Source organism: Schistocerca nitens, chromosome 9 (genome assembly GCF_023898315.1).
Source record: "Schistocerca nitens isolate TAMUIC-IGC-003100 chromosome 9, iqSchNite1.1, whole genome shotgun sequence".
NCBI classification, from domain to species: Eukaryota; Metazoa; Arthropoda; class Insecta; order Orthoptera; family Acrididae; genus Schistocerca; species Schistocerca nitens.
The window spans coordinates 310,110,693-310,138,543 of NC_064622.1; the positions used below are offsets into that span (position 1 = coordinate 310,110,693).

The following is a 27,851-nucleotide window of genomic DNA, read 5'->3' on the forward strand; positions in this document are numbered from 1 at the left end:
TGAACAGTTCGGATGGTGTAATGTGCAACTCAAACCATAGCCGTTGTATTGCGATTCATCTGTCATTTGTTCAAAGGGTTCAAATGGCTCTGAGCACTACGGGACTTAACGTCTGAGGTCATCAGTCCCCTAGAACTTAGAACTACATAAAACTAACTAACCTAAGGACATAACACACATCCATGCCCGAGGCAGGATTCGAACCTGTGACCGTAGCGGTCGCGCGGTTCCAGGCTGAAGCGCCTAGAAGCGCTCGTCCACAACGGCCGGCCTCTGTCATTTGTTGTCGACCCCGTTTACGTTAAAACGCTTACAGAACCATCTGTTGGGAAAATTTTCGTTTAATTGTTTTAGTTCCATGACGTTCCTCTCTGCGTCAATAATAAGCTGTACAAATTTAACGTCATCCTGAGCAGTGATTCTGTTTGTACAGCGTTTTGAAATGGGAACCTTAACTGTGGACACGCTGTACATGAAGACGAAAAATAAAGCTCTTACGAGATGAAATGATTTTAAAATTAGCAAAGATTAATTCAGTGGAAGTTTTATATAAAAGAAATTTTATTTCTTCATTTTTTTAGTTGAAAGTAGGATAACTAAAATATGAAACAAAAACAATCAGAGTATATGTAAAACACGGTGAAAAACTCTAGTCATAAAAACGAAGTATTGCAGGGTCACGAAATGTTGAATGATCTGCCCTGGGAAAAATACTTTTTTGTTGGAGAAGAAAATATTAGTTGTTTAGTAGGCTAGGAGGGCGTGGGTTCAAGTATGTGGGACTGGCGTGTTGTATCGATGGAGAAGGAATCCATGTTCGGTAAGAAGAGAAGAATCACTGAAGATGTCGGTGAGGGGGTAAAAGCGGTAGGGAAGGATGGGAAGGGAAGAGGGGTAGGGAAAATGGGGAGTCGTGACGAACTGGAATGAGTGGGGTGGAATTATAGTTGGTAGGACGGGTAAATGTCAGGATTGGTTTCACTGTCTGGAGGAAGAATACGGTTGAAATTTCGTTGGGAGAGGACGTGAAGAATGTGCAGGTGTAACGTTGGACGAATGTGTAAGCATAAGCGCGGCAGCGTACTAGGAATAGAGATTAGAATGCAGACATTGGAATTATTGAAGTCGAATTATGGATCGTGTATAGCGTTCGAAGGTGTTCAGTATGAGCGAGGTTAGGTGAGAGTTAGAGATGGTGAAGAATCCGTGCGGGGGAAGGTAAACGGTCACGGAAAGCAAGGCGGAATCCATGACGTTCAAGGATTTGTAGGGAATAACGAAATTTAGATGGAGTGGATATCTATGCAACATTTTGGTGTAAGAGGATGGTTCGGGAAAATGTTTCCTAGGTGCGGAGGGTAATAAAGGGGTATAACCCCAAGTTCGGCCAGCTAGTAAATTTTTGGAAATTTGTAGTATGGTCTTATAGGACCAAACTGCTGAGGTCATCGGTCCCTAAGCCTACACAATACTTAATCTAACTTAAATTAACTTACGCTATGGACAACACACACACCCATGCCCGAGGGAGGACTCGAACCTCCGACGGGGGCAGCCGCACGGACCGTGACAAGGCGCCTAAGACCACGCGGCTACCCCGCGCGGCCCAGCTACTAGTTTTAGTAGTTATTGTGAGCTTTGTTTTGGATGGGCCCAATGTTTCCATGCTAACTGCTGGATCAGACAAACGTTAAACACGACTTACCTTTTATCTTGAGGAAAATATAGTGTGGTGACAGAAACGGCACCTATCCAAGAAAATGATAATATCCAAAGCTAAACATGCGAACGACCATAATATGGCATGTTCGTAATCGAGAATAACACCAGTGATAAAGAGAGAGAGAGAGAGAGCGCTCTAACACTGAAGAGTTTTATATGAATTTTTTCATCTTTCATCATTAGCTGCTAGGCATTATTAACATCAGCCATCAGATTTAAACTGTCGTGTTCATCACCGGTTTTTCTTCTGTTTCGCGGAGGTACCGAAAGACGACGGCATCATCTCACGGAGATATATTCGAACTTCTCATTCGTTTGGCATTATTAGTTGGAAGTGTTCGTAACAGAATAAAGACGAAGTGCTGAATGATCTCATCCATACGAATCCCGGCGAAAATGTTCACCATGCAGTCGGCATCACTGTGATTTTTCACAGCAGCACAGACAAGCCTTCACTACCCCGTATCCGTGTGTACACTTACAAGAGATAATGTGATTCTTCAATTCGTAGAGGACTGAAGATAACGTCTGGAAGTTAAGCAAATGCTGGTCATGTTGGGAGAAAGCAGAATTTGAGTGTACCGTATGGGGTAGATTGTTGTGCGTAATTGAATTTGTTTCCAATATCGTCAACGCCGTCAGCAATTATTTGCAGGCCATTCACACAAGGGGAACCGGTAATTCACGCAGAGAGCTGTCGATACTCCATCCAGAACTATGTAGAAAACGCATTAAATCTTCATACGTCATTTCCTTCTCGTAACTAAGATCTGTTGATGTTAGATGCACGGTCATGTCAATATGAAGCTGCAATATCATAAATAAAACATACATTTATGTAGAAGGCTAAGTTAGTATAAATCCATTCAATAAACTGTATAAGCCAAGGCTTTTATTTTCTTCAGAAATTTGTATTAGGTTGTTCATTCTTCTAAATTATGTCTTGGATTTAGAAAATTATTCATGTATTCATTTCATTCATGATTTTTTTACACTTCAAACATTTTCGCACTTACCTCCAGTGCTGGCATAGAGTAGTTTTCCAATATTTTTCTAATAAAACTGGGCCGTTATCGAGCTAGTTGGCAGTTTAATTTTACTCTAATCAATAATTCTGATTAATAAGTTTGTTACATATACTAATGAACAGTCTGCTGTGGAGAATAAACGCGCAGGGGAATTGCCAGGAAATTGGAAAATTGTTTTAGACCAAGACTTCGCCAAGAAATTCAACAAAAATAACCTTTGACGACAAGGGGAATGTGTATGGCACAACCCTAAATGTTATCAATTTTGAGAGATACCACTAAAATCATTTCAGTAAGTTTTGTTTCTAAGGCTAAGAAAGAGCCGGTGCACACCTCAACATCATAAACAAAGCAGAGATGTGTAACCTGTAGCTCTTTTTAAGTAGATTTACATAAAAAGCACCAGCAAAAGGGATTCATTTCTTTACACGCAAGCTAAAATATTCTAAAGAGAGAAATGGTATAGACAACTACTCAAAGAACTTACTCTTGGAAAAAGTAATAGGCAGTGAGAAAAAATGAACGGCGTCTCTAGAATTAAGTTACTTCCAGTGGATAGGTTATCACACTGTGATCGAATCAGGAAAAAGTTTTTTTAGGACTGACTGTTGATATACAGAATTACATTTTCAAATGAATCCTGCCTGTTTTTAACTGGCGTCAGACACTGGTGGTTACAGGATGACACTGAGTGCAATAACACCGGTTTTCATTCGACGTAGGGTAGCAAAAGTCTTTCTTCCGCGTCTTAGCAGTGTATGTGTAACTCAGAAAAGTCTAGCAACACCTTGACTTGATTTTATAATTTATAATAGTCTCTGTAGCAAAGAGTATGAAATCTATTCTACATGTTAAATTATTTCATTGTTGCCGTAGATGACGTTAAAACAGAGACAATTAGGAAAAAACATTGACGGCCCTCTGATCTTCGAATATCGTGCGCAGCTTTGTGATCATTTTACAGAAATTTCTTTGCAAAAATACACGCTTTTACATCACAACTATTGCACCTGATTTGTGCTGATCCGCGAGGGATTAGCCGAGCGGTCTAAGGCGCTGCAGTCATAGACTGTGTGGCTGGTCCCGGCAGAGTTTCGAGTCCTCCCTCGGGCATGGGTGTGTGTGTTTGCCCTTAGGATAATTTAGGTTAAGTAATGTGTAAGCCTTGGGACTGATGACCTTAGCAGTTAAGTCCCATAAGATTTCACACACATCTGTGCTGACAGTTTAGAATATTCAATGGCGAGCACTGAACGGTTTTCTCATTTGGTTGTAGCTTTATATTCTTTCGTATCTTCTGCACAGTGCACGCTACGAGAATACGGAACGGGAAAAGAATTGCTAATACACTTCGCCGCCGACTGATAAAATCTATATCTCTGATATCATATTCTACAGGGCATCATACAACTATCCCCTCAGCCCCTGTTTAAATGTTTAAGTTTGAACGATCATCATAACTATTAATGAATCTACGACAATAAATGCTACGGGAGTGATTTAAGCAGAGAGCCGGATATCGCTGGATAGTCATTGCATGCCTCACCTTAAATATATAGAGCACTAGGGGAACAAATAAAGAAGCTGTATACATTTAGTGTGAAGATTTTTATGTTTCCATTAACCGTAATAAACGAAAACTAAATGTTTATTCTAACTGTGAAGATGTCGGCTTTATGAAAACATCAGTGTTCACTTTCTCTCGGCCTACTGAATAATTGTTTTTAATTACGATTCTTAGAGAAATTATTAGTCTCTCTCACCTAATATTTCGGCTGAGTACGGTGCAGCCATCATCCGAATGAATTTGAGAGGATGTTAGTCCCCCGCAATGGTTACAACTCAACGTTGAGTAAAACGTACGATGATCAGAAACCCAAATAACGTCCATCCTTCGTCGTCAGCTTACAGAGGGCGATGAAAACGTAACTGATACAGAAATAACGTAACACCTACCCTCACATAAAACAATAAAGGTACACCCAAAACACTGCAGTCAGGTTTCTTCCAATCACGACCCATACCCAAAATTATATTCCCTTTGTCTCGAATTCATCGAGTCTGAGAAAGCTTTCGACTCACTTTCAACTACATATATACTAACAGCCGTTCATAGCAAGGTATTGATTCATACCATGTTACTAAACGGAAGACTATACAGCCAATGCTAGAACTTCCATTAAGTCTCACCAGGAAAGTGAGAAATCTCGAATTGAAAGAGGAATCGGGCTGGAATATTTCATATCACCAAAACTATTGTCAGAAGCTATAGTGGAAGTTTTCAGCACTGTTAACTGGGAAAACGGAGAAGTGATACGAGTCACCAGATAATTTCTAAAGCTCCTTCGTTTTGGTAAAAACATTGTTTGTCTGTAGTGCCATGTTAGGAACTTAACAGGGCAAATTTGAAACTAGACATGGAAATCAACCAGACTGAGGCTAAAATAACGTGGAATGATTCCATCGGAGATAAAATAGTACCCATTAACAACGAGGTCATAGAACTGATTGATGAGTTTTGTATTGAGAGCTTTTGAATATTTGGAATGGATCGACAGGAAAAGAAATACAAAGTGTAACAACATACTATGCTGCTTTTTCTGAACGAAATAGTGTTTCCAAAACTACGCTTCAAGTGTGTTTGAAAAGCGTTTTTCTTCTCGCCGTGAACCATATGAATGTATCAGGGAGGTGGCTGGGGTGGAAGACGTAATTATGAACGTAATGAAAATTAAGTGATGGAAGGCGTAATTATGATAGTAATGAAAATTAAGTGGTAAAGGACGGATCGTGAAACCAGGAGAACGGATGGTAGACGTATCAGCGACGCTATTAATTGGATTCCAAGAGATAAAGGCCGTAAGGTAGATGACGTCAGAACACATACAACAGCAATATGGATGCGTGTAACTGAAGATGGTATCGCGTGGGCAAATCTAAAGGCGGCAGTGGATGTGAAATTGCTGCTGCTGCTGCTGCTGCTGATGATGATGATGACGATTTTATGATGATGTAGAATTGAGTTACTTTTGTATTTTTTGCTTATTCTGTAACTATACGCACAGATTTCATCTGGAAATCTTTTTTCTGTTATATAGTCTATTAGGCATGAACAGTTGCAAGCTAATTGGGTGTAACATCTGAGATTTGATAAACTAATGTTAGTTATTACCTTTTAGAGCAAAAGGCTAAAAATTATGTATTTTATTACTATCGTGTTAGTGCGTTCTTCTCCTGGAGAGTACGAATTTAGAGATCAGTTCGCACCGTCAGCCCGTCAGAATGAAAGCGGCCTTGGACCGTGCGCTCCAGGTCCATCGTATTTACATCAACACACACTGTCAGCATCACAGGACAACAAGAGAAGTCATTCTGCTAGTGTCAGGCCACGCACGTTTCGGAGCCTGCGGCTATTACCGGATTCTGCGTCATTAACATTCCAAACACAAGCTGCGCTGCGCTCCACGAGGGGGAGATAACAAACAAACGTACACGAATTTACCAGATTATTAACACCGCATTCAAATCGGCGATATTTCACAGCAGCCATATGGTACTGAACTAGAGCACCGAAAATCAATTTGGGGGGGGGGGGGGGGAGAGGAACAGGTCACTCATCAGAACGCTTAAAAATCCAGTCACATAATAAAAGTTTTCAGTTTATATGTCCTTTCTTCCCTTCTATGTCTACTGTCATTCCACATGAAGGATGAAAAGCTGGAATTAAAATCTGTGGTAAATCATACGAAATAACACTGAAATGAGAAAGAAAAAAACAAGCAATGAGAAAAAAGAGTAGATGTAAATAGAGTTAAAGGTACGGGAACATTGATTTCGACGTTTCTGGAATCCTCGACATTTCAACTTCTCCTTTTCTAAAACGCTGTGCATAATAGCTATAGTATGTCAGTGTATATGCATTATAGCACAATCACATGGTATAATAAGATCATGAAACACTATATGAAATGTTCTGTGCTGTTATAGAAATAAATCCATGATTTGTTCTCTATGTTCAAGAAGGAAACAAGTGAAATGTAACCGAAAAGCAGAAAATGGTAATTTTTCACAAACAATTTATGTTTCATGTTACTGAATTTCATAACAGGCAACGACAGCGAACATGATAATACAACAGTGGTATTTATACCGGAAGAAATTCTCCATTCATTTTCCCAGTAAAGGAGACAAATAATGACGAATCTTGAAAGATCTATCGTATATAAAATGAATTAACACACATACGAAATTGTAGAAATTAATATCTTTACATCGATAACCGGCTATAATAAGAATTGTCTGGCGATTAGCTTCGAGCGACAGTTCTCGACTTTCTTAAGCGATGTGCGCTAACGACGAAGTTCGAAAATAATTCAGTGGATAACAAATCGTTTCATATGTGCGAAAGCCTGGATAATTCCCAACGTCAATCTTTTTTTCCGTTCTTTTGCTTTTCTCAATAAGAGCTTCGCACTCGAAGGAAACGTTCGATTCCCGATGAGAAAATCATTGTTTAACAGTTTTGTGTAGCTGAGAAGACGAATAAATGGAAAGTAAATCAAACGGAGACGAAAGTGACCAACCAATGCCAAGTCTGTGTCATTTAGAACATTTTTCCGGAGTAGATGACGTGAGTTGGTGACGCAAACTTGAATTTCATGCTAAGTGTTGATTATTCGTAATCTTTTTCGTCCTTTATAAATGTTCACATAATTTACTACTGCGTTTTCATACGTCTGATAGTTGTTTTAGGATACACTAATTTAGTTTACCTGCTGATAATATAAAATATCAGTAATTTACCCTATGAGGTCAAAATCCTATCCATAAAGTATTTTGTGAGGTTTAGTTTTTTGCACTTATCAATAATTTAATTACAATTAAAGTAACTGAAAATTTGTAAATATCTCATTTCTATAAAAGAATAAACACTTGTTTCCGGAACCTGTGATGAATTACAAGATAGGATGAACCGTTTGCAACCTTCAATGATACGATTAATCACCTGTTATTAGAAGAAAAGATAATATGAAATGTATTGTGAGCATTTGGAGAGATCTGTGCATTATTTACGTGCTATTCCTAGCTTTTGTTGTACATTCAATTGAGAATTTAACTTAATAATTTATGGAGCGTATAAAACCGTGCGATTTAGATAGCTACTAAAGATGATTATACGTGTTGGTGCCGCCTTACACTCAGCAATAGAAGGGGTACGGGGTTGAAGGATGTCACTCAGGTCGTATGATGGATTTCACGGCAGCTGGATATACTACGAAAAAAAATGCAGGAAGTGACGCTTTATTCGTTATGCAACAGTGCCATAAAACTGGAGTTGCGTTGCATATCATACAGTTAATTTGACCGCGTCGTCGCCTGCACAATGTTCTGAGGCAACCTGCGCAACAGCCTCGTGCTATGCCACCCGTGAAACACGGTCCACACTAAACGCACCTTGTTTACAAGTGCCGCCGTTGAAGAAACAATGTCGCATAAGTGAATCTGCGACGATTTTCTATGTTCACGCAAAAGCGCGAGCAGTCACAGCACATCGTAATTGGTGTTACGTATCTCTTCATGTTCGATAGCAGTTTCTGAATCAAGGCTTCAGCTGATGGAACAGAACAGCGGTTCACAAGACGATCGTTTCACCGGAAAAGAAATTGTGGTTCACTTGAAAATAGAGTTTGAAAGTGGAGCGTCAGACAGCTTCCGACGCTCCAGTTACCCGGTATTTACACTTTTCTTTTACATTCCCTGACTTACGCGGTATTCTCTCAGCTTCATTTTCATTATAAAAAAACTGAAAATATGTCGTTCCTGCTGTAACAGCATGTGTGTTGATATAAGTATGCTATCTTCCCGACATTCCTATAATCGTAAGAGTCACTTATGTGGTATTGTTTCTTCAGCGACGATATGTGTCCCATCAATAGCAGACTTAATGATATTACAAAACGCGAAAGAATATACGTTACCTGAGATAAATTTTTGTTTTCTGTTGTGCTTACGTGAAATAAGAGACGTTTTCAACAATGATTTAGTTACTGTTACATCGAATTGATGGCGTCATAGAAGATCGCACACACACAGAAATATTAGTGGCATATTAAAACAATGCTTCGAAATGGGATTGTAGCGTTGGTCGGAACCAGGTAGCCATTTCTCAAATCCGGTCCCCGTAACAAGTGTCAGAGACCGATTCCAGTTTAGGTTTGAGAGCTTGGAAATTCAAATGAGAAGCGTGGTCGGCTGGAAGCCCTTAGATTGTTGCAAGAGCCGTGATCCAATTATTAAATTTAGAGAACACTGCATCGCTATCAGCTGTAGGGAAGAGCAACAATCTGATTGTCAATCCAAATGCATTTTGTCACTAGCTTGTATAGTAGACAGTTTCTGTTTCTTCCATTTCATAATTTGTCAGAACGAGGAAGCGCTGCCGGCCGCGGTGGCCGTGCGGTTCTGGCGCTGCAGTCCGGAACCGCGGGACTGCTACGGTCGCAGGTTCGAATCCTGCCTCGGGCATGGCTGTGTGTGATGTCCTTAGGTTGGTTAGGTTTAAGTAGTTCTAAGTTCTAGGGGACTTATGACCTAAGATGTTAAGTCCCATAGTGCTCAGAGCCATTTGAACCATTTTTTTGAGGAAGCGCTTTTCTGTCTTTTACGCTGAAGCATCGAAAACTCGGTATGTTTACAACAAAAACTGGAGATTTTTAATGTCCAAACTTTTATACCATCGGTTTAATTTTAGAGAGTAAGGAAGGAGTGTAAAATGTGTCTCTGGAAAGTTCGGTGAATGGTCTCAAGAACTAAAGGAAACAAGAGTTACAAAGAAAATAGCTTTACTAGCCTTCTACATCTACAAAATGGTTCAAATGGTTCTGAGCACTATGGGACTTAACAGCTGAGGTCATCAGTCCCCTAGAAAAATGGTTCAAATGGCTCTGAGCACTATGGGACTTAACTTCTGAGGTCATCAGTCCCCTAGAACTTAAAACTACTTAAACCTAACCAACCTAAGGACATCACACACATCCATGCCCGAGGCAGGATTCGAACCTGCGACGGTAGCGGTCACGCGGTTCCATACTGAAGCGCCTAGAACCGCTCGGCCACACCGGCCGGCTCTACATCTACATCTACCTATATTCCGCAAGTCACCGTACGGTGCTTGGCGGAGGATAACCTGTAGCACTACTAGACGATTCCCTTCTTATTCCATGCGCAGGTTAGAGCGAGGGAAAAAACGGCTATGTATATGCCTCCATATGAGTCCTAATTTCTTCTACTTTATCTTCGTGGCCCCTACTCGAATCGTATGTTGGCGGCAGTAGGATCGTTTTGCAGTCACGTTCAAATGTGGGTTTTGTAAAGTTTCTTGTAGTGGCTCCCGAAAAGAACGTACCATTCCTTTCAGGGATGCCCACTGGAGTTCCCGATACACTTCCGTAACACCTGCATGTTGTTCATACCCACTGGTAACAAATCTAGCTGCCCGCCTCTGAATTGCTTCGATGTATTCCTTTCATCCGACATGGCGCAGATCCCAAACAGTGGACCAGCACTCAAGAATACGTCGCACTAGCGGCCTCTATGCGGTCTCCTTCACAGGTGAGTAACACTTTCCTCAACTTCTCTCAGTAATTCGAAGTCGACCATTCGCCTTCCCGACCACAGTCCTTATTTCTTGGCAACGTTACGCTCAAATATTTAAACGACGTGACTACGTCAAGTAAGGCTTTACTAATGCTGTATCCAAACATTACAGGTTTGTTTTTCCTTCTCATCCGCATTAACTTACATTTTTCTGAATGTAGAGCAAGCTGACATTCATCACACAGAATAGAAATTTTGCCTAAGTTATCTTGTATCATCCTGCAGTCACTTATCTTCGATATACGAGGTGCGACAATAAAGTAATGAGGCTGATTTTCTTTGCAAGATGTGGCAACCCTGCAGGCTTGCGTAATCACAATATCTTTAACCTTGGTCTATAAGCTGCTTCTAGTCCAAGTGGCACATCGATGCAACTGCTCAGTCGTGAGTTGTGCTGTAATAAGTTAACACGTGTTTGTGTCTCTCGTCACGGAAATGGAACCGATAATATTGCGCACCGGTATGCCATTCATTTTTGCGTTAAATTTTGTGAATACTCGACGACAACTTACGGTGAGCTTCAGAAGGCTTTTGGAGAGGAGGTTATGTCAAGAGCTCAAGTTTTTCGTTGGCATAAAATGTTTAGTGAAGGCAGAACGAATGTTGAAGATGAAGACCGCAGTGGATGACCATCAACCTCACGGACGGATGTCAACTTGGCCAGGGTGCGTGAACTCGTACGATCTGATAGAAGATTATCTGTGAAAATGATTGCAGAAGAACTGAACATCAATAGAGAAACGGTTCATCTAATAATAACTGAAGATCTTGGTATGAGAAAGATTTGTGCAAAACTGATCTCCACAAATCTCACACCACAACAGCGACAAACACGGAAAAATGTGGTAGCCGATCTGTTAGAGAAAACGGAAATCAATCCAGGATTGTTGAGCCGTGTTATCACTGGTGATGAAAGTTAGTTTTTTCAGTACGATCCGGAGACAAAACGCCAAAGTTCGCAATGGTGCTCAAAGGGATCACCCAGACCAAAAAATGCTCGCATGTCAAAGTCAAAAGTGAAATGCATGTTTGTGTGCTTCTTTGATTCCAAGCGAATTGTTCATATAGAGTGGGTGCCTCCTGGACAAGCAGTTAACCAATATTACTACAAAGAAATTTTAGAAAGACTTCGTAAAAGAGTTCTTCGTGTCCGTGCCAACATTGCTGATAATTGGATTCTGCATCACGATAATGCACCATCCCATACTGCCCAGTAAAGAAACTTTTAACCTCAAAACGAATTTGAGTACTACCACAGCCACCTTATTCACCAGATATCGCTCCGTGCGACTTTTTTCAATTTCCAAGAGTCAAAACGGCGGTCAAGGGACACCATTTTCAAACAACACAAGACGTCCAAAAAGCTGTGACGAGGGTCTTGGAGGATATTACAGAAGATGAGTTCGAGAAATGTTACCATCAATGGCAGAAATGCTGGAAAAAGTGTGTTCAATCAGAAGGGAACTTCTTTGAAGGAGACAGCACTAAACTTGACTAAAACGGTAGCCAACATTTTTTTTCCACATCAGTCTCATTACTTAATTGTCATTAACATATGTAAAAAATAATAGCGGTTCTATCACACTTCCTTGGGCACTCCTGACGACGCCCTGATCTCTGATGAACGCATACCGTTGAGAACAACATACTACGTTCGCAATGGTCACCATTAGCTACAAAACACTTCTGACATCTGTTGTACAGCTGTCAGCAAACGCTTCTTGTAGAAATACCGTGGTTACGCATTGTTGGATATCGGCAATGTCAGCGGATGTTAGTGAACACTGCCTTTGCCTACGTTCAACCCTTCCTGCTATCATTTTGAAAGACAGCCACCGATCATCCGCCAGCACCGGTCGCACTCGTGTCATTTCAAAATGGAGCGCAAATTGGAGCAACGCGTTGATATGAAGTTTTGCTTCAAATTAGAGAAAACGGCCAAGAAGACCCATGGAATATTACTGCAAGTGTACAGTGTTGAAGCAGTAAGTAACAAGGGTGTGTCTGAGTGGAGTAAACGATTCACAGACGGAAAGACCTGCGTCGAGAGTGAGCCGCGTTCGGATCAACTCGCACAGTGTTAGACAGCACTGAACGAGTGCGACAGATGCTTGTGGATCATCGGCAGCTTTCTTTGAAAATGAGAGCAGAAGAGCTGAAGATAAGCAAAGACAGTGTCAGCGTTCTCATTCACGATCATTACAGACGTTGCGGGTATCCGACAACGCGCGACCACGGTACTTCGAGCGATTCTAAAAGAAGCGTTTCCTGACAGCTTGACAACCAATGTCAGAAGTGTGTGGTAACTAATGTTGATTACTATGAAGGCCAGTAAAGGTATTTTATTTATAACGCTTGTTTCCTTTATTTTCAGAGACCACACCGATCTGTTTAGATGCAGCTTGCATATCTGCGCACTTCCTGTAAGGCTGCACTTCGAACTTGGCAGGTCATTGTTTCAAGAAATATGTTTTTTTTTTGTTTTTATTTTACCTGTTACCTGCAGTATCAGTTTTATTTGTGGTACAGTATGAGAAATCTATCGCATTCATGGACATGGCAGTAAACAGCTTTCACAATCCTGCTAAATGATAACGAAAAACAACAATTGTACGAGAATGAGATTTTCACTCTGCAGCGGAGTGCCCTCCGAAGTTTCAACAATTGTACGTTTGATTATTATACTGCATTCCATTTTGGTCATTTTAGAAAAATTTATTTGCTTATGGCTTTATTCACAGGGAGAAAATTACACGAATACACTGCAAAAAAAAAAAAAAAACTTTGATGATGTTTAGAAGTTGTTCAGTGTTTGAGGAATTGATGTGACACATAGTACCTGAGTACGTTCAAATGGTACAAATGGCTCTGAGCACTATGGGACAATATCTGAGGTCATCAGTCCCCTGGACTTAGAACTACTTAAACCTAACTAACCTAAGGACAGCACACACATCCACGGCCGAGGCAGGATTCGAACCTGCGACAGTAGCAGCAGCGCGGTTCCGGACTGAAACGCCTAGAACCGCTCGGCCACCGCGACCGGCCCTGAGTATGTAACGGCGTTTTAAAATTGACACGATGTATGTTAAGAAGGCATTAAACTAGTTTTAAGATGTTTCCAAGTTTTTCACCACAAGATTTACCGATGTACAACTGTAGACTTGTATAGAACGCCAGAAGGATATCAACTCTCAAAGCATTGTCGCGTAAGGATTCCTCATAACTTTTGGACGGTGATCACGTCTTGTTTGGACATATGATGAATGTTTTAAAGTTTACACTTAATGGATTATTAGAAGGTAATTGGTCTAAATATTTGAGACAGTGATCCGTAAGAATATTGTGTACTGATACAGGGAGCTTTTTCAATTCCTGTAACAAAACTTATCTGACTACTGATATCATTATCACACAGAAATTTTCTCAACGTTCTGAGACAAACGGTTCACCGACAGGATAAGAAACCAGTTACAGTTTCTTGCTTGGAAGTCTCAACAGTAAACTAAAAGCCTGTTCCACTGAGACAAATATTCGCTCTTAATTCTAATTAATTCAACGTCTCATTATTTCTTGCGAAGGTGCGTCCACTGCACATAATTCTCGTTGGCATTTATGTTGCCAGTCACTGTCTGATACAGCTTAATGTCGGGGGTGGTAAGTAAGCCAGAGAAATTCCTATCAGCCGTCTTGATACGGGTTTCTTGTAGTTTCCTCAGATCCGTCATGGGGAATTATGAGACGGTATGTTCAGAAAAGCCGCAGACGATTTATTATAATCTTGTCCCATGAGCTGAACCCTGTTTCTAATGATGGCGATGCTGACGAATAATATTTTCTAATATTCCTTATTTATGGCGCGTTTCGACAACATCTTCAGACGCCGCCATTTTCTTCTTTATTTTACATACTAGCAGGACTTACTTTCAACTGTTCATAGAATGCTCCAAAACATACTGCAATTATATCTGTGTAAGTTGTGAATTTGTGACACAGAAATGAAAGGAAATCCCGACCAGATTCAATATTCGCCCTTTGTTACCGCATTTTTATCGTTGTAAAAACATTCGAGCAACACGGCGGTATTCAAAATAATTCTCAGAAAGTACCATAAAAGCAATCAAAACATAATCTTTCAGATTTTATCACCATATTTCATGCGCGCAATCAGGTTAGAAATATAATTTTAAGCACACAGATGTTTTCCGATGCCTTCTTTTTTAGAAGCTCTTTCTGAAAAGTGATTTATCATTCGTTCGGCCTACTAGACGAGACATTCATGAATCGTGCAGATATTACTGAATTTTTCAGTCTCTACGACCATTACCACTTAACAGCAGGAGTCTCAAAAACAACTACACTGACAGTGAGTTGCAACAAAGTGTTGCACTGTATTTATTGCTTAAGTAATTTATGTATGTTCAAAAGCCTACCCATCAACTGCCGTCTGACGTTTGGTTATCCTGTTTTAAGATTAGCGACGTTTTACATCACTTCTAATGGGTACACCGAGAGATAATAAGGCTGATGCCATTGACAATTTTATTTCATACATTATGGTACTCTCCTTTATCTTACATATTCGTAACGTTCCCTTCTGCCAGAGACGCGTACTTTCTTCTCCCAGCTTTTTCAGTTTATATATCTCACGAGTAATGCTGTTTTTCACAAATAATTAAGATACGTACTGACACTCATATCTAGTGAGAGGCAGGAAAAAAAAATCGATGTTTTTTTTCCGATTTCGACGTTATTTCTTCCGACTTTCAGTTTTTATGTATTTCATGTTGGTTTATATCCTCTGCCTTCTTCTTAATTGTTGTAGCATTGAATCGTTCTATGATGTGTTCAGACTGGAAATTACATGTACCATTTGCACGATACATACGGGACAGTATGGACATATTTATCTGTGTTAAGAAATAAGCAATTAATTTAGTAAGGCTAAACGATATGTCTCAGTATCATTTGACGTGCTTGAGTTTGACGTTTCGTTCCGTTGACGGCGTCACCACTCAAACTGCAGAGGAGGACCTTTGACGTTGTCATTACGTTCGGATGAAATGTCGCTGAATGTGAACCGACGTTCACGCCTTCTTATCGATCGCAAAGAACAATCTAAGATACAACACAGTCGACTGCGATCGCTGGTAGAATGGTTCTCACAGATTGTTTTCCAGCATTAACAGTTTCGCTGTACACTTCTTCCTACACCAGATATCAATTAAATTCAACATTGCTTTTGAGGTATCGTGAGAAGCAATGAACAGATACTTACGCAAAGCATTCGGGTAGTATTCATCAGTAGCTGGGCTACCATTTACGATGTTTTTATCGGGAAACAGGGAAGATGTCCAGTTTTAAGATATTTCTTCAGAAACTTTCCTCTTCGTGTTATGTTGCTAACAACCCTTGTTCTCACTAATTTCATTCAAACGAAATTTTCGTCTCCTTAGACAAAGTATAACTGGTTACTGAAATATTCTGCGAATTTGGTTTTGATTCACTTACGTAACGAGAAGCTGAGCAGAAAAATCAGTTTACAGTGGCGACGTTACCTCTGACATTCCATTATACGACGAGAAGAAAAGGAAAACACCAACTTGCCCCAGTTTTTTAAGGTTTCTGACATAATTTCTTTATAAAGATTCTGCATTCTGACTTCCTAATCAATTTAAAAGAAAAAAGGAAAAACACGTTTATTACCTTTTGGCTTCGTAGGTAAGCAGAGTAGAGTTCTGGCAATGGCTGTGTCGAGACAAATACGATCATTTGGTTAAGATGTTGGTGTTATAACTAGAAGAGACTTCGTGGAATCCAACATTGTCAGACTCGCCAACATTTTATGCCGCCATGGACCCCGTAGTACTTACGAAGACACCGAATCTGTAGTCACTAAATGCCGAAATTCTACTCCGGTCACTCGCCAAGAATAGACAATCAGATAACTTTACAAAGAAATATCTGGTAGGTCTCTAGTGTGTAAGACGAACAGTGACCGAAATAAGCTTCGATTATGATGTGTGCCATCCAGTACTTCGAGAAAAAAGGTAATAAAATTCAGCCGTTCATGGGATTTGAGATCAGCGCGCTCCTTCGGTCCACTACGAAGCATTGTTGAAACCCGACAGAAAAACAAAAACGAAGAATCCACGCAGCGATTTTAGGACACACAGGAAGGTGGAAACTCATATAGGACGTAATCAATATATTGGAAGAAATCCAAGCAAATCAGATAAAATGGCACGGCAATACACAATAGTCATCACATGCTCTGACAACGCTCCTTTTCTGATGGGCGTTCTACCTAATAAAAGTCTGTACATGCCGATCATGTTTCAGAAACTGCATGTTGGCTACTGTTTCTGATAAAGAAGTGGCTACAAAATACGAGAAATGAAGTGCGAACAGTTAGGATGTGTACTCCAGCGTCAACTATGCATACACGAATCCGCCAGTTGTGTCGTCTTCACAGAATATACGCTAACCTTTGACTGAGAATACTTCCAGAGAAGTTCACAGTAAGAATAATTTTCTTAAAATAGAAGTCTTAGCACTTGTAATTACACTACTTTCACAGCATCAGTTGACTCTGGGATCCAGTAACAGCACTCAAAGAGTATCATATGGTAATTACGGGGTATGGAAGGACTTGAATTGCAATTAGCTGGAACAGAACGATCTTTTCCCCAGCAATCAACCTGGTACCAAAAAATACTATGTCTTACCTAATTTGTGCTCTTTATGCCCTTTATTCTAAACGTCACGCATTGAGGTAAGCAGCTGGATTCAGTGTCTACATATTTTCAGAACAGTTTCTGTGCAGTTTTGCAAGGGACCATGCAAAGGATTACAAGTTTAAATGCTATATCTAGACAGGTTTAGGTCTACTCTGAGGCAGGACGCATCACATTGTCGTGGACTAGGGGTGATCAGCAGGGATAGACACAATTTGTGTGTTTCACAAATATGTGTAACAGGGGTTAGTACTGTTAATGTTCTATACCACTGATTTAGCAGAAAGCGTTAGTAGAAACTTCTAATCCTTCGCAGGTATTATCAAAAAAAAAAAAAATGTAGAAATATATTATAGGTTCTTAACAAAATATCAATCAAACGCAAATATCAATCTAAAGCGGTGGTCATGAAACGTAAAAAAGCATGACAACCTTTGATTGCAGACCTAATTTATCAGCTGTAATACAAATATATGGGAGTAATAAGATACGGGAACTTGAGAAATGGAACGAGAAGCTTTACACGAAGAAATTGCAATCCGCTTATGCGACAGACTGATTTTAAAACTAATTTACGCTTGTACCTGCTACATATGTACGCTCCACATAGGGTTTGGATAAAAGGGTACAGCTAGTGTTTAAAAATAAGAGAAATGCGAACGGTTATACGGTTAATCGACACGCGAGATACAGCCACAGAAACATTGCAAGATTTAAACTTGCAGGCGTTTGATCAAAAACGATTAATATTTTGCGAAAATCTGCTTACAGACTTCTAATAAGATGAGGGCGGCGTGGTGGATTCTGGCACTTAACTGTCCTACGCATTAGGAGACAAAATTAAATGAAATTTAGGCCCGGTGAGCTCAATCTAAACAGACAGTTGCAGTTTGCACCTTGAAAACACGGCATTAATGGTTATTATTACTATATAATTATTATCTACGCTTTACCTGTTTTATTTTGTCTCTCGTAGTGATACATTTACAGGTTGGACAGTTCCATTAAGTATCACCCTATAGGGCAAGACACCTTCACAAATCGCAATGACTTTGCCAACTGACAGGCATACAACTTAATGGGGGCACTCCATTTGCCACTTCCATTCCAAGAAAGCAAAACTGGTCATTCATCAAAGAAAAGACTGGCCTAAGCGAGCTTCATGGCTAAGGTGACTCAAATAATGTGAACTGGAAATGAGCATAGTTATATCTTACGCTGCGATTATGTATGCTGCGTTGCATGTAAATGAATGCACATCTCCACAGTGTAACAAAGTGGCATATGACAATATATGAGACTTCACATTCATATTACATGATTCAATATGTGTCTAAATAAGTTGCTGTTACAAGATACAACATAATTACTCTTCTTTGGAAGTATACGGCGCAATGCTGCGTTCCGAGTTTTCTTTCTTTATTTCGTCCACAAAGGACTGCATAGTGAGCAATGCCACTGATCATTTTAAATATAAATGGAAATAATGTTCTTAGACAGTCCCTTGTTTATTGTACCAACACGCGTTTCTTTGTTCATACCATCTTCAGAAGAGGAATTACTAAGTTACATTCTTGACATTTACACAGAGCAGAGCAGGTTATGTTTCGTATTTTGTGATGAAGTAGAACCAAATATATTCTGCATAGTACTATTTGTTGTGTGTAGTCTTCTCTGTGCGTAAGTTATTCTTTGTATGCAACAACTATTTGCTTCTACTTTACCTCAAAAGACGAAACGTAATCTTTTTCTCAGATGCTCTCCAGCTATGAAAAGCCGTCTGTACTCTGCAGTAACGCCTGGAGTGCACCTACATCGACTTCTATATCTACACAATTACTCTGCAGTTCACACTAAAGTGCTTCGTATAGAGTGCGCAAAACAACAACCAGACTATTTCTGTGCTGTTCCACCACTGAACAGCGTGTGAGAAAAATGAACACCTCTCCGTGCGAGCTATGATTTGTTTTATGACTATGGCCGTAGCTCTCCACATAGGTCGGAATCAAAAAAATATTTTGGCAATCGGAGGAGAAATTTTATAACTGAAAATTCTTGAAATAATCTCACCACAATGAAAATATCTTTCGTTTTAATGATTGCCATTCTAATACCATATCCGCTATACTATCTAACCTATTTCGTAAGAATACAGAACGAGGTCCGCAGCTCGTGGTCGTGTTGTGGCGTTCTCGCTTCCCGCGCCCGGGTTCGATTCCCGGCGGGGTCAGGGATTTTCTCTGCCTCGTGATGACTGGGTGTTGTGTGATGTCCTTAGGTTAGTTAGGTTTAAGTAGTTCTAAGTTCTAGGGGACTGATGACCATAGCTGTTTAGTCCCATAGTGCTCAGAGCCATTTGTACCATACAGAACGAGTTCCCCTTCTCTGAACTTCTTCATTGTCCACCGTCAGTCCTGCCTGGTAAGGATCCCATAGCGCCCAACAGTACTCCAGAACAGAATGGCTGAGCCTTTATGAGATTTGTTGCACCTTCTTAAAGTGCTATGACAACAAAATTCTGTTTGTGGGTTGTCGGTAATTGTAATTCCTCGGTATTTTGTCGTTTCGACATCCTTTAAATTTTTGTGATACATTGTGCGTTTCTTTTTTTGCTGTATTCACGTGGAAGACTTCAACTTTATATTGTTCAGGGTAAATTGCCTTCAATCTCAGCAGCAGTTATCTTGCGTGAATCATTTTGTAAACGACAGAATCATCTGCAGACAATCTAAGAAGGCTCCTCAGATCGTCTGCTAAATCGTTTATATACATTTAAAAGAGCAGGAGGCCTGTAACGGATCCTTGGTAAGCACTTCGTTTTCACTAGATCTCTTACCGTCAGTTCCTACGAACTTTGACCTTTCTGACATGAAATCACTAGTCCAGTTACACAACTGATGTGATACTCCACTCGCAGTTTGGTTAGAAGCCATTTGTCAGGAATGGTGTCAAGAGGCTTCTGGAAATCTATAACTGTGGAATAATCTGAGACGCCTTGTCGATAACAGGCCATACTTCTTGTGAATAAAGACTCACTTTTGTTGCGCAAGAGCGATAGTGCCTGAATCCGCGGTGGTAGTTTTCCATATGAATATGATACTGTGAACCATGCAAATGGCTTGTGGTACAATGAACGAGATACTGACACAGGAAACTGTATTATTTATATTTATTTCTCTACTAACCCTTTGATGGTTTATGGGACATATTGTACCACCGAAGAAATGCGCAGATCTGAGCGTTGACACGTTCGTGTCCCAGATATGTCTGCTGCTACCATTAGCGAGAAGCTTTCAGAATCTAGAGAAAAATGTGATAGATTAGTCGAAGACTGAGAGTTATAAAGTGACAGGCGGAACAGCGCATTTGTTTTATAAATATCAAATCACCTCACTATCTTCCCCCGTTTCAAGGTAGTCTGAAGTGATTTAATGTTTTCCCTTATACATTATAGGCGTCACTTTGAAACATTACTGCATTTGTCAGTAATTCTATTAGTTTGTCAATGTAGATAGTGCAATGTACGTCGTACGTCGAAGCACCCATGAAACTTTGGTTTGAAAATTTCTGTTTCAGACTGTCAAGTTTTTCAGTGACATCAGTGTAAATGTGTTTTGACACTGACTTGTTATATCTACTTTTTAATTTGTATAAAGTTCCTATACAAATAGAGACTGAGCTTTGAAAATCCTAACTTCAACGAATACTTGAATCTAGTTAGACTTGTGGGTCTCGTGTGACCTATCTCCCTGATTTTCAATTCGGTCGACCCAATTTTTTTGGTAATGGAAGTGCAGTATTGGTCATGAATAAAGATAATTTTTGAGCTACTAGTTTTCAAATTTTAGTAAAATGAGTAGTAACCCCGAAAGGGTTAAGTAAACAGACTTAATACTTCTGGCAACGGCAAGCAGTGACGTAATTGTGGCAGAGGTGATGCTGTTACCTGTGCACGGCGGCGGTGTGGCGTCTCCCAGTATGGCGCTGACGCTGAACTTGAGGATCGGCTTGGGCGACGGCGTGGTGTCGGAGGCGGAGATGAGGCTGGGGGCGGACACGGACGTCGGGGGTGGCGGGGGCGGCGTCTCAAGGCGCGCGTCGTCCAGTTCCGGCGGGCTGTAGGCGGCGTCGTTGGCGACCGACGGGTAGCGGCCGTGCGGCTGGTGGGGGTCGCCGCCGGGGCACGAACCCGGGGCCGCGGGCGCGCCGCCGCGGCGCGCCTCCGCCACAATCGAGTATGACGCCGTAATGCCCACGGTGAGCGTGCCTTCAGCGGGGGCGGCGCTCGCCCCTGGCGGCGGCGGCGCGTGCGGGGGCGGCTGCAGCTGGCCGTAGGCGGCGCACTTGCCGTCACCCTTGCTCGACAGCAGGTTGTCCATCAGGAACGGCGAGCTCTTCAACATGCTCTGGTGGTGGTGGTGATGGTGGTGGTGGTGATGATGGTGGTGGTAAAACGGCGACCCTAGCAAGTTCGGGTACATGTCTCCCTTCTCGCGCCGATGCCTTACCGGCAGACTAGCACTACATTACGAGCCAAGTCGACAAATTCCCAGTCTCTCGGCCGAAATTTTTCACTAGTGAAGTTACGCTGCTTTATGACACAAATCAAGTTCAAAAACAGTTTAAGCATCTCCGCGAGACGCAGATATTTTCTGGTGACTGCCACGACACTAACAATCACTCGTACAGGGTAACACTGTTGGTAGCCCTGGTGCGGCGTCAGTACTTCCTCGCAGAAGATTAGCAGAGCGGAACTACCGTCAACGCTCGCCGTTTCCTTGCGACACGTGCGCGCTGCCGCCTGCCCACACAGCACTGCCAGCGCAGGTCCGCAGGCCACGTGGTCGAATGCGCCACTGCGAGAGCGGCGACTCGGCGGGCGCTCAGGACCGCCAACCTGCCCCCCACCCCTGGCTCGCGCCGCCGCTAATAATCATAATAATAACAATAAAAATCGCTCCTCCCTGCGCGACGAGAACAACTGGGGGCGGCCTCCCACCCGGCAGGCTACAGCGACCGGCCACCGCTACACCGCCGCTTCTTCCCTCCTCCGACGCCCGTAACCCCCGCCAGGCGCAGCCCGGCTTTTCAGATAATAACAAGCCAATACCGACTTGGCAGACTCTTAATGCCCTCTTCTTGCCCAGTTTCTACCGCCCGCCAGCGGCAACCGGTCCCACTTCCCTCCCTTCTCCCCACCCCTCACCGTCGCGCCGCAACGCAGTCGCTATGACTAGCGCGAAGAGAGTAAGCTAGCACGCGGAAAAAAAGAAGAAAGAAAGTGGACGTGCGAAAAGAAAAACGGGGTGCAGCGCGGCGGGCGGACGGTGGAAGATAGGATAGAGGGAGCGAGGAACGAGCGAGACAGCGCGACGACTACTTCATAACGCCGTATTGGGGAATGACTTACGCACATTCGAGTTAACCGCATAAAGATTATGGGGATCGTGTCCGCGAATAAGGATCATTTTCGCGTAAAACTTTTCCGAGCGTTGCGGCAGGATGAGGAAGGGGTGAAACGATACGGAAGAGCAAGAGAACGGAGAGGGGGAAGGGGAGGGAGAGGGGGATAAAAGGAAAGAAACGTTCGATGCCTCTCCGGGGTCTCTCTCGGCGCACACACACATAAACGTAGAGAGCGGCCAGTACAGAGGGGAGGGGCGCGGACGTGGTGGCTGCGAGTACTCATATATATTCAACCCCTTGCCTCTTCGCCGTGCAATCTCCCATTGAAAAGCTTGATAAGGGCCCCGCAGGGGGGTCGGAGGCAGGTTTTTGTCCTTGCCTTCCAGCATCGATTCCGCCGTTTGCAGCGTCTCTCTACCAACGGGCCGTCTGGGCGGGGCCAGGGGGGTGAGAGGTCGGTGGGCGGGGCGAGGCGGGGCGTGCCGACCAATGGCGAGCGGCGCCTGCGCTCGCGGACGACGTTGGTGGGGGCGGCACGGCGAGGGAGGGGCAGCGGGCGCGCGAGGCGGGCACTGCCGCGGCGGCGTCCTCCGGCGGCGGAGGACCGCGTATTGAGCCGTGAGGAACTGATTTATGTGGCCGGCGCCGGACGGTGTTCTTGCAAGGCGGGTCGGCCCGCGCCCTTCTTGTCCCGAGAGGCGCAGTTCTGGTAGCGCGTCCGTTCCACGCACGTTCTTGCGAGAGGGACAATTCGTGCCCACAGCTGCACAAGCGACGACGGACGGTGCAGCTCTGTGGAAGCCAACCGAGTCTCCCTTCGTTGTCAACACTTGATAATTCGATGAAAGACATTGAACCTGCCTGAAACTTTCTCCACTTGAGCAACGATTCTTAGTTAGCTAGTTAGTTAGTTGCATGTTCCATAAGTGATACGAACGTTTCTTTCGTCGAAATGATATCGAACAAGTTCCACATCTCTTGTTAAGTAAAAACATGCACAGAGTAGTGTACCAGGGCACTACGTCGGTAACACTGATCAAATGCGTGGTCTCTGTTCAACAGTACGCCTTCATATTATTTTAAAATGTGTTATTTTAATCCTTCCCACTCCAACGGTGAGTGGCGCTCAATACTACGAATATTGTTTTCCATTCCGATGTCGAGCCTCATTCGACACGATTTTTCATACACCTCACATGCTCCATTCCCGAATCTGACTTTACTAGGCATCTTTGGTTGCGCAGCCATTAGGAAGCTTGTGTTAAAGAGCAGTAGAACTGTAGCAGTTCTGTTGAAAGGTTGTAATTATTACTTCCAAGTTAATATGCGCGAAATGCTATTTCTTCATGCACAGTCTTTTCTGAAGGAGAGATTGTAAAGCTTTCAGAGAAATGTATAAGTCAAAACGAGACTGACAATGATTTTACTGCCAATGCTTTTCATGATGACAGAGATTGATCTGCAAACAGTTCGAATGAAATGACGATTTAGACAGTTCACTCTGAAGAATTTCAAAAAATAGCACACAATGAAAAGTTTTTTTTATTAAAATCCTTGTGTAAATGTATTTGAATGAAAGTGCACTTCTTGTTGTAATGTATACCTGGGTAGCGGCGATTTAAATAAGAGCGCACGGAGACACGAGACACGCTGTGTCTGCAATACGGAGCGAAAAGAGTATAGCATGTAAAGGTAGGGTGAAATAAAACTAAGGTAAAACTGTTATCGAGGATTCGTTTGACGTCCTTATCGCTCTACTAGGTGTTGCTCTTCGAGCTGATTCACACAGCCAGTAACAGAGGGAACTACTGTTTAACGTGAACTCACAACCACCATAGAATTCGGCACTTTTCAGAACAACCAACAATGCCAGACGCGAAATAAGTGATAAGCGAGTGGAATCCGAGACCATTCGATCCACAGTGCGTCGCTTTGCCACTGAGTCACCGAGCCTCATATAATAAAAATTATATTTCCCTAATTTGGGCACCAACATGCTACGCACGTAGATATTTTACCTGTTAACTGAGAGATTAAACATCCGCCCAGATACTCGAGGGCATCCACGTGGCGCTTTTGGGATTAGTGAGGGCAAGCCTGCCGCTGGTTTATCCCGCCTCGAGAGGTGGTGAGCCGAATAGCCTGGATGTGCTCTTGAGCCGGCCGCGGTGGTCGTGCGGTTCTAGGCGCTCCAGTCCGGAGCCGCGCTGCTGCTACGGTCGCAGGTTCGAATCCTGCCTCGGGCATGGATGTGTGTGATGTCCTTAGGTTAGTTAGGTTTAATTAGTTCTAAGTTCTAGGGGACTGATGACCACAGCAGTTGAGTGTCATTGTGCTCAGAGCCATTTTTTTGTGCTCTTGAGTTGGGTTCCCACATCCAAATAGGTAAATACTGTGCTGAAACCTACGCCCCTCTTCAGATGCATGCTACTCAAACATTTTGAAAATCTTCTCACTCTTGAAGATTCAGTCTAGACACAGACAGATTGGGGTACACAGATTTCGTCCCGTGGAGGCTTTGGCGTCAGGAAGGACATCTTCCGCATTCACTTATATTTCGCTACATTAAGAGCCAGCTGCCATTCATCACACTAACTAGTAATTTTGTCTAGATTGTCTTGCATCAACCCACAGTCAGTTATCTTCGATACCTTCCCCTACACCACAGCATCATCAACGAACAACTGCAGATTGCTGCCCACCCTCTCTGCCGTATCATTTATGTATATATAAAATATCAAAGGTCCTATCACACTTCTCTGGGGCAATCCACATGTTACTCCTGACTCCGGTGAACGCGCGGGGTAGCCGCGAGGTCTAGGGCACCTTGCCACAGTTCACGCGGCTGCCCCCATCGGAGGTTCGAGTCCTCCCTCGGGCATGGGTGTGTGTGTTGTCCTTAGCGTAAGTTAGTTTAAGTTAGATTAAATAATGTATAAATCTAGGGACCGATGACCTCAGCAGTTTGGTCGCACAAGGACTTACCACAAAATTTCTCCGATGAACACTCGCCGTCGAGGACAAAATACTGGGTTCTATTACTCACGTATCTAGGAGCCTGTCCCATATGCACGTATCTTCGTCAACAGTCTGCAGTCTGCAGTGCTTTTCGGAAATCTAGTATTACGGAATCTGCCTGTGTCCCTTCATCCATAGTTTGCAATGTGTCATGTGAGAAAAGAGCAAGCTGAGTTTCGCACGAGCGATGCTTTCTAAAGCCGAGCTGATTCTTGGACGTGAGCTTTTCGATCTCCAGGAGATTTATTGTATTGGAAAAGAGAATATGTTCAAGGATTCTGCAGCAGAACGACGTTAAGGATTCTGTCTTTTAACCTTCTTATGTATAGGAGTCAACTGCTCGTTTTTCCACTCGATTGGCACTTTGCGCTGGTTGAGAGATTCTCTATAAAGGCAAACTAAGTAAGGGGCCAATGACGTACTCTTTGTAAAACAGTATTGTAATGCCACCCGGACCTGGCGACTTACTTGTTTCAACTCTTTCATTTGTTTCTCTATGCTAAGGATGCTTCTTACCACGTCATCCATACGGGGCTCTGTACGATGGTCAAACGACGGTATGTTTGTACGATTTATTAAAAGTGGAATTTAAAACTTCGGCCTTCCTTTTGCTGTCTTCCACTGCCAAGTGGCACAGAACTTTAGCCAACGAAAGAGCACTCGGTAAGGCAGGATTAAAACTTCACGAAACCACTCGACGTGAAAGTTGAGATCAATCTTAAGCTATAACACAGCCTGTTTCTTTCCGTACCCTTACTCAGCCCTAAAGAATGCTGCACTTTAAAAGTACCTATGTACACTTTCCTTCCCCATGAACCATGGACCTTGCCGTTGGTGGGGAGGCTTGCGTGCCTCAGCGATACAGATGGCCGTGCCGTAGGTGCAACCACAACGGAGGGGTATCTGTTGAGAGGCCAGACAAACGTGTGGTTCCCGAAGAGGGGCAGCAGCCTTTTCAGTAGTTGCAGGGACAACACTCTGGATGATTGACTGACCTGGCCTTGCAACATTAACCAAAACGGCCTTGCTGTGCTGGTATTGCGAACGGCTGAAAGCAAGGGGAAACTACGGCCGTAATTTTTCCCGAGGGCATGCAGCTTTACTGTATGGATAAATGATGATGGCGTCCTCTTGGGTAAAATATTCCGGAGGTAAAATAGTCCCCCATTCGGATCTCCGGACGGGGACTACTCAGGAGGACGTCGTTATCAGGAAAAAGAAAACTGGTGTTCTACGGATTGGAGCGTGGAATGTCAGATCCCTTAACCGGGCAGGTAGATTAGAAAATTTAAAAAGGGAAATGGATAGGTTAAAGTTAGATATAGTGGGAATTAGTGAAGTTTGGTGGCAGGAGGAACAAGACTTTTGGTCAGGTGAATACAGGGTTATAAACACAAAATCAAATAGGGGTAATGCAGGAGTATGCGTAATAATGAATAAAAAAATAGGAGTGCGGGTAAGCTACTACCAACAGCATAGTGAACGCATTATTGTGGCCAAGATAGACACGAAGCCCACGTCTACTACAGTAGTACAAGTTTATATGCCAACTAGCTCTGCAGATGATGAAGAAATTGAAGAAATGTATGATGAGATAAAAGAAATTATTCAGGTAGTGAAGGGAGACGAACATTTAATAGTCATGGGCGACTGGAATTCGACAGTACGAAAAGGGAGAGAAGGAAACATAGTAGGTGAATATGGATTGGGGCTAAGAAATGAAAGAGGAAGCCGCCTGTTAGAGTTTTGCACAGAGCATAACTTAATCATAGCTAACGCTTGGTTCAAGAATCATGAAACAAGGTTGTATACATGGAAGAATCCTGTAGATACTAGAAGGTATCAGATAGATTATATAATGGTAAGACAGAGATTTAGGAACCAGGTTTTAAATTGTAAGACATTTCCAGGGGCAGATGTGGACTCTGACCACAACCTATTGGTTATGAACTGTAGATTAAAACTGAAGAAACTGCAAAAAGGTGGGAATTTAAGGAGATGGGATCTGGATAAACTGAAATAACCAGTCGTTGTACAGAGTTTCGGGGAGAGCATAAGGGATCAATTGACAGGAATGGTGGAAAGAAGTACAGTAGAAGAAGAATGGGTAGCTCTGAGGGATGAAGTAGTGAAGGCAGCAGAGGATCAAGTAGGTAAAAAGACGAGGGCTAGTAGAAATCCTTGGGTAACAGAAGAAATATTGAACTTAATTGACGAAAGGAGAAAATACAAAAATGCAGAAAATGAAGCAGGCAAAAAGGAATACAGACGTCTCAAAAATGAG

General features: G+C 42.5%; 1 protein-coding gene across 1 annotated transcript; it reads right to left on the reverse strand.

Moving 5' to 3' along the window:
- Positions 1 to 5,999: 5,999 nt before the first annotated feature.
- Positions 6,000 to 21,624, reverse strand: LOC126204200 (heart- and neural crest derivatives-expressed protein 1-like). Its single transcript, XM_049938600.1, has 3 exons — positions 21,484 to 21,624; positions 21,090 to 21,303; positions 6,000 to 6,088 (listed from the first exon to the last, which is right to left on the reverse strand). The coding sequence occupies exons 1-3, from the start codon at positions 21,622 to 21,624 to the stop codon at positions 6,000 to 6,002; spliced, it is 444 nt and encodes a 147-aa protein (XP_049794557.1).
- Between the last annotated feature and the right edge of the window lie 6,227 nt (positions 21,625 to 27,851).

Excerpts from the sequence above, each read along its gene's own strand:
- LOC126204200 (XM_049938600.1), bottom strand. The coding sequence starts at position 21,624 with ATGTACCCGAACTTGCTAGGGTCGCCGTTTTACCACCACCATCATCAC. Across the intron at positions 21,304-21,483 it reads GCAAGGGTGACGGCAAGTGC|CCGCACGGCCGCTACCCGTC; the intron begins GCCGCCTACGGC and ends GACCCCCACCAG. Across the intron at positions 6,089-21,089 it reads CACACCGCCGCCGTGCACAG|TGTGTGTTGATGTAAATACG; the intron begins GTAACAGCATCA and ends TGATGCTGACAG.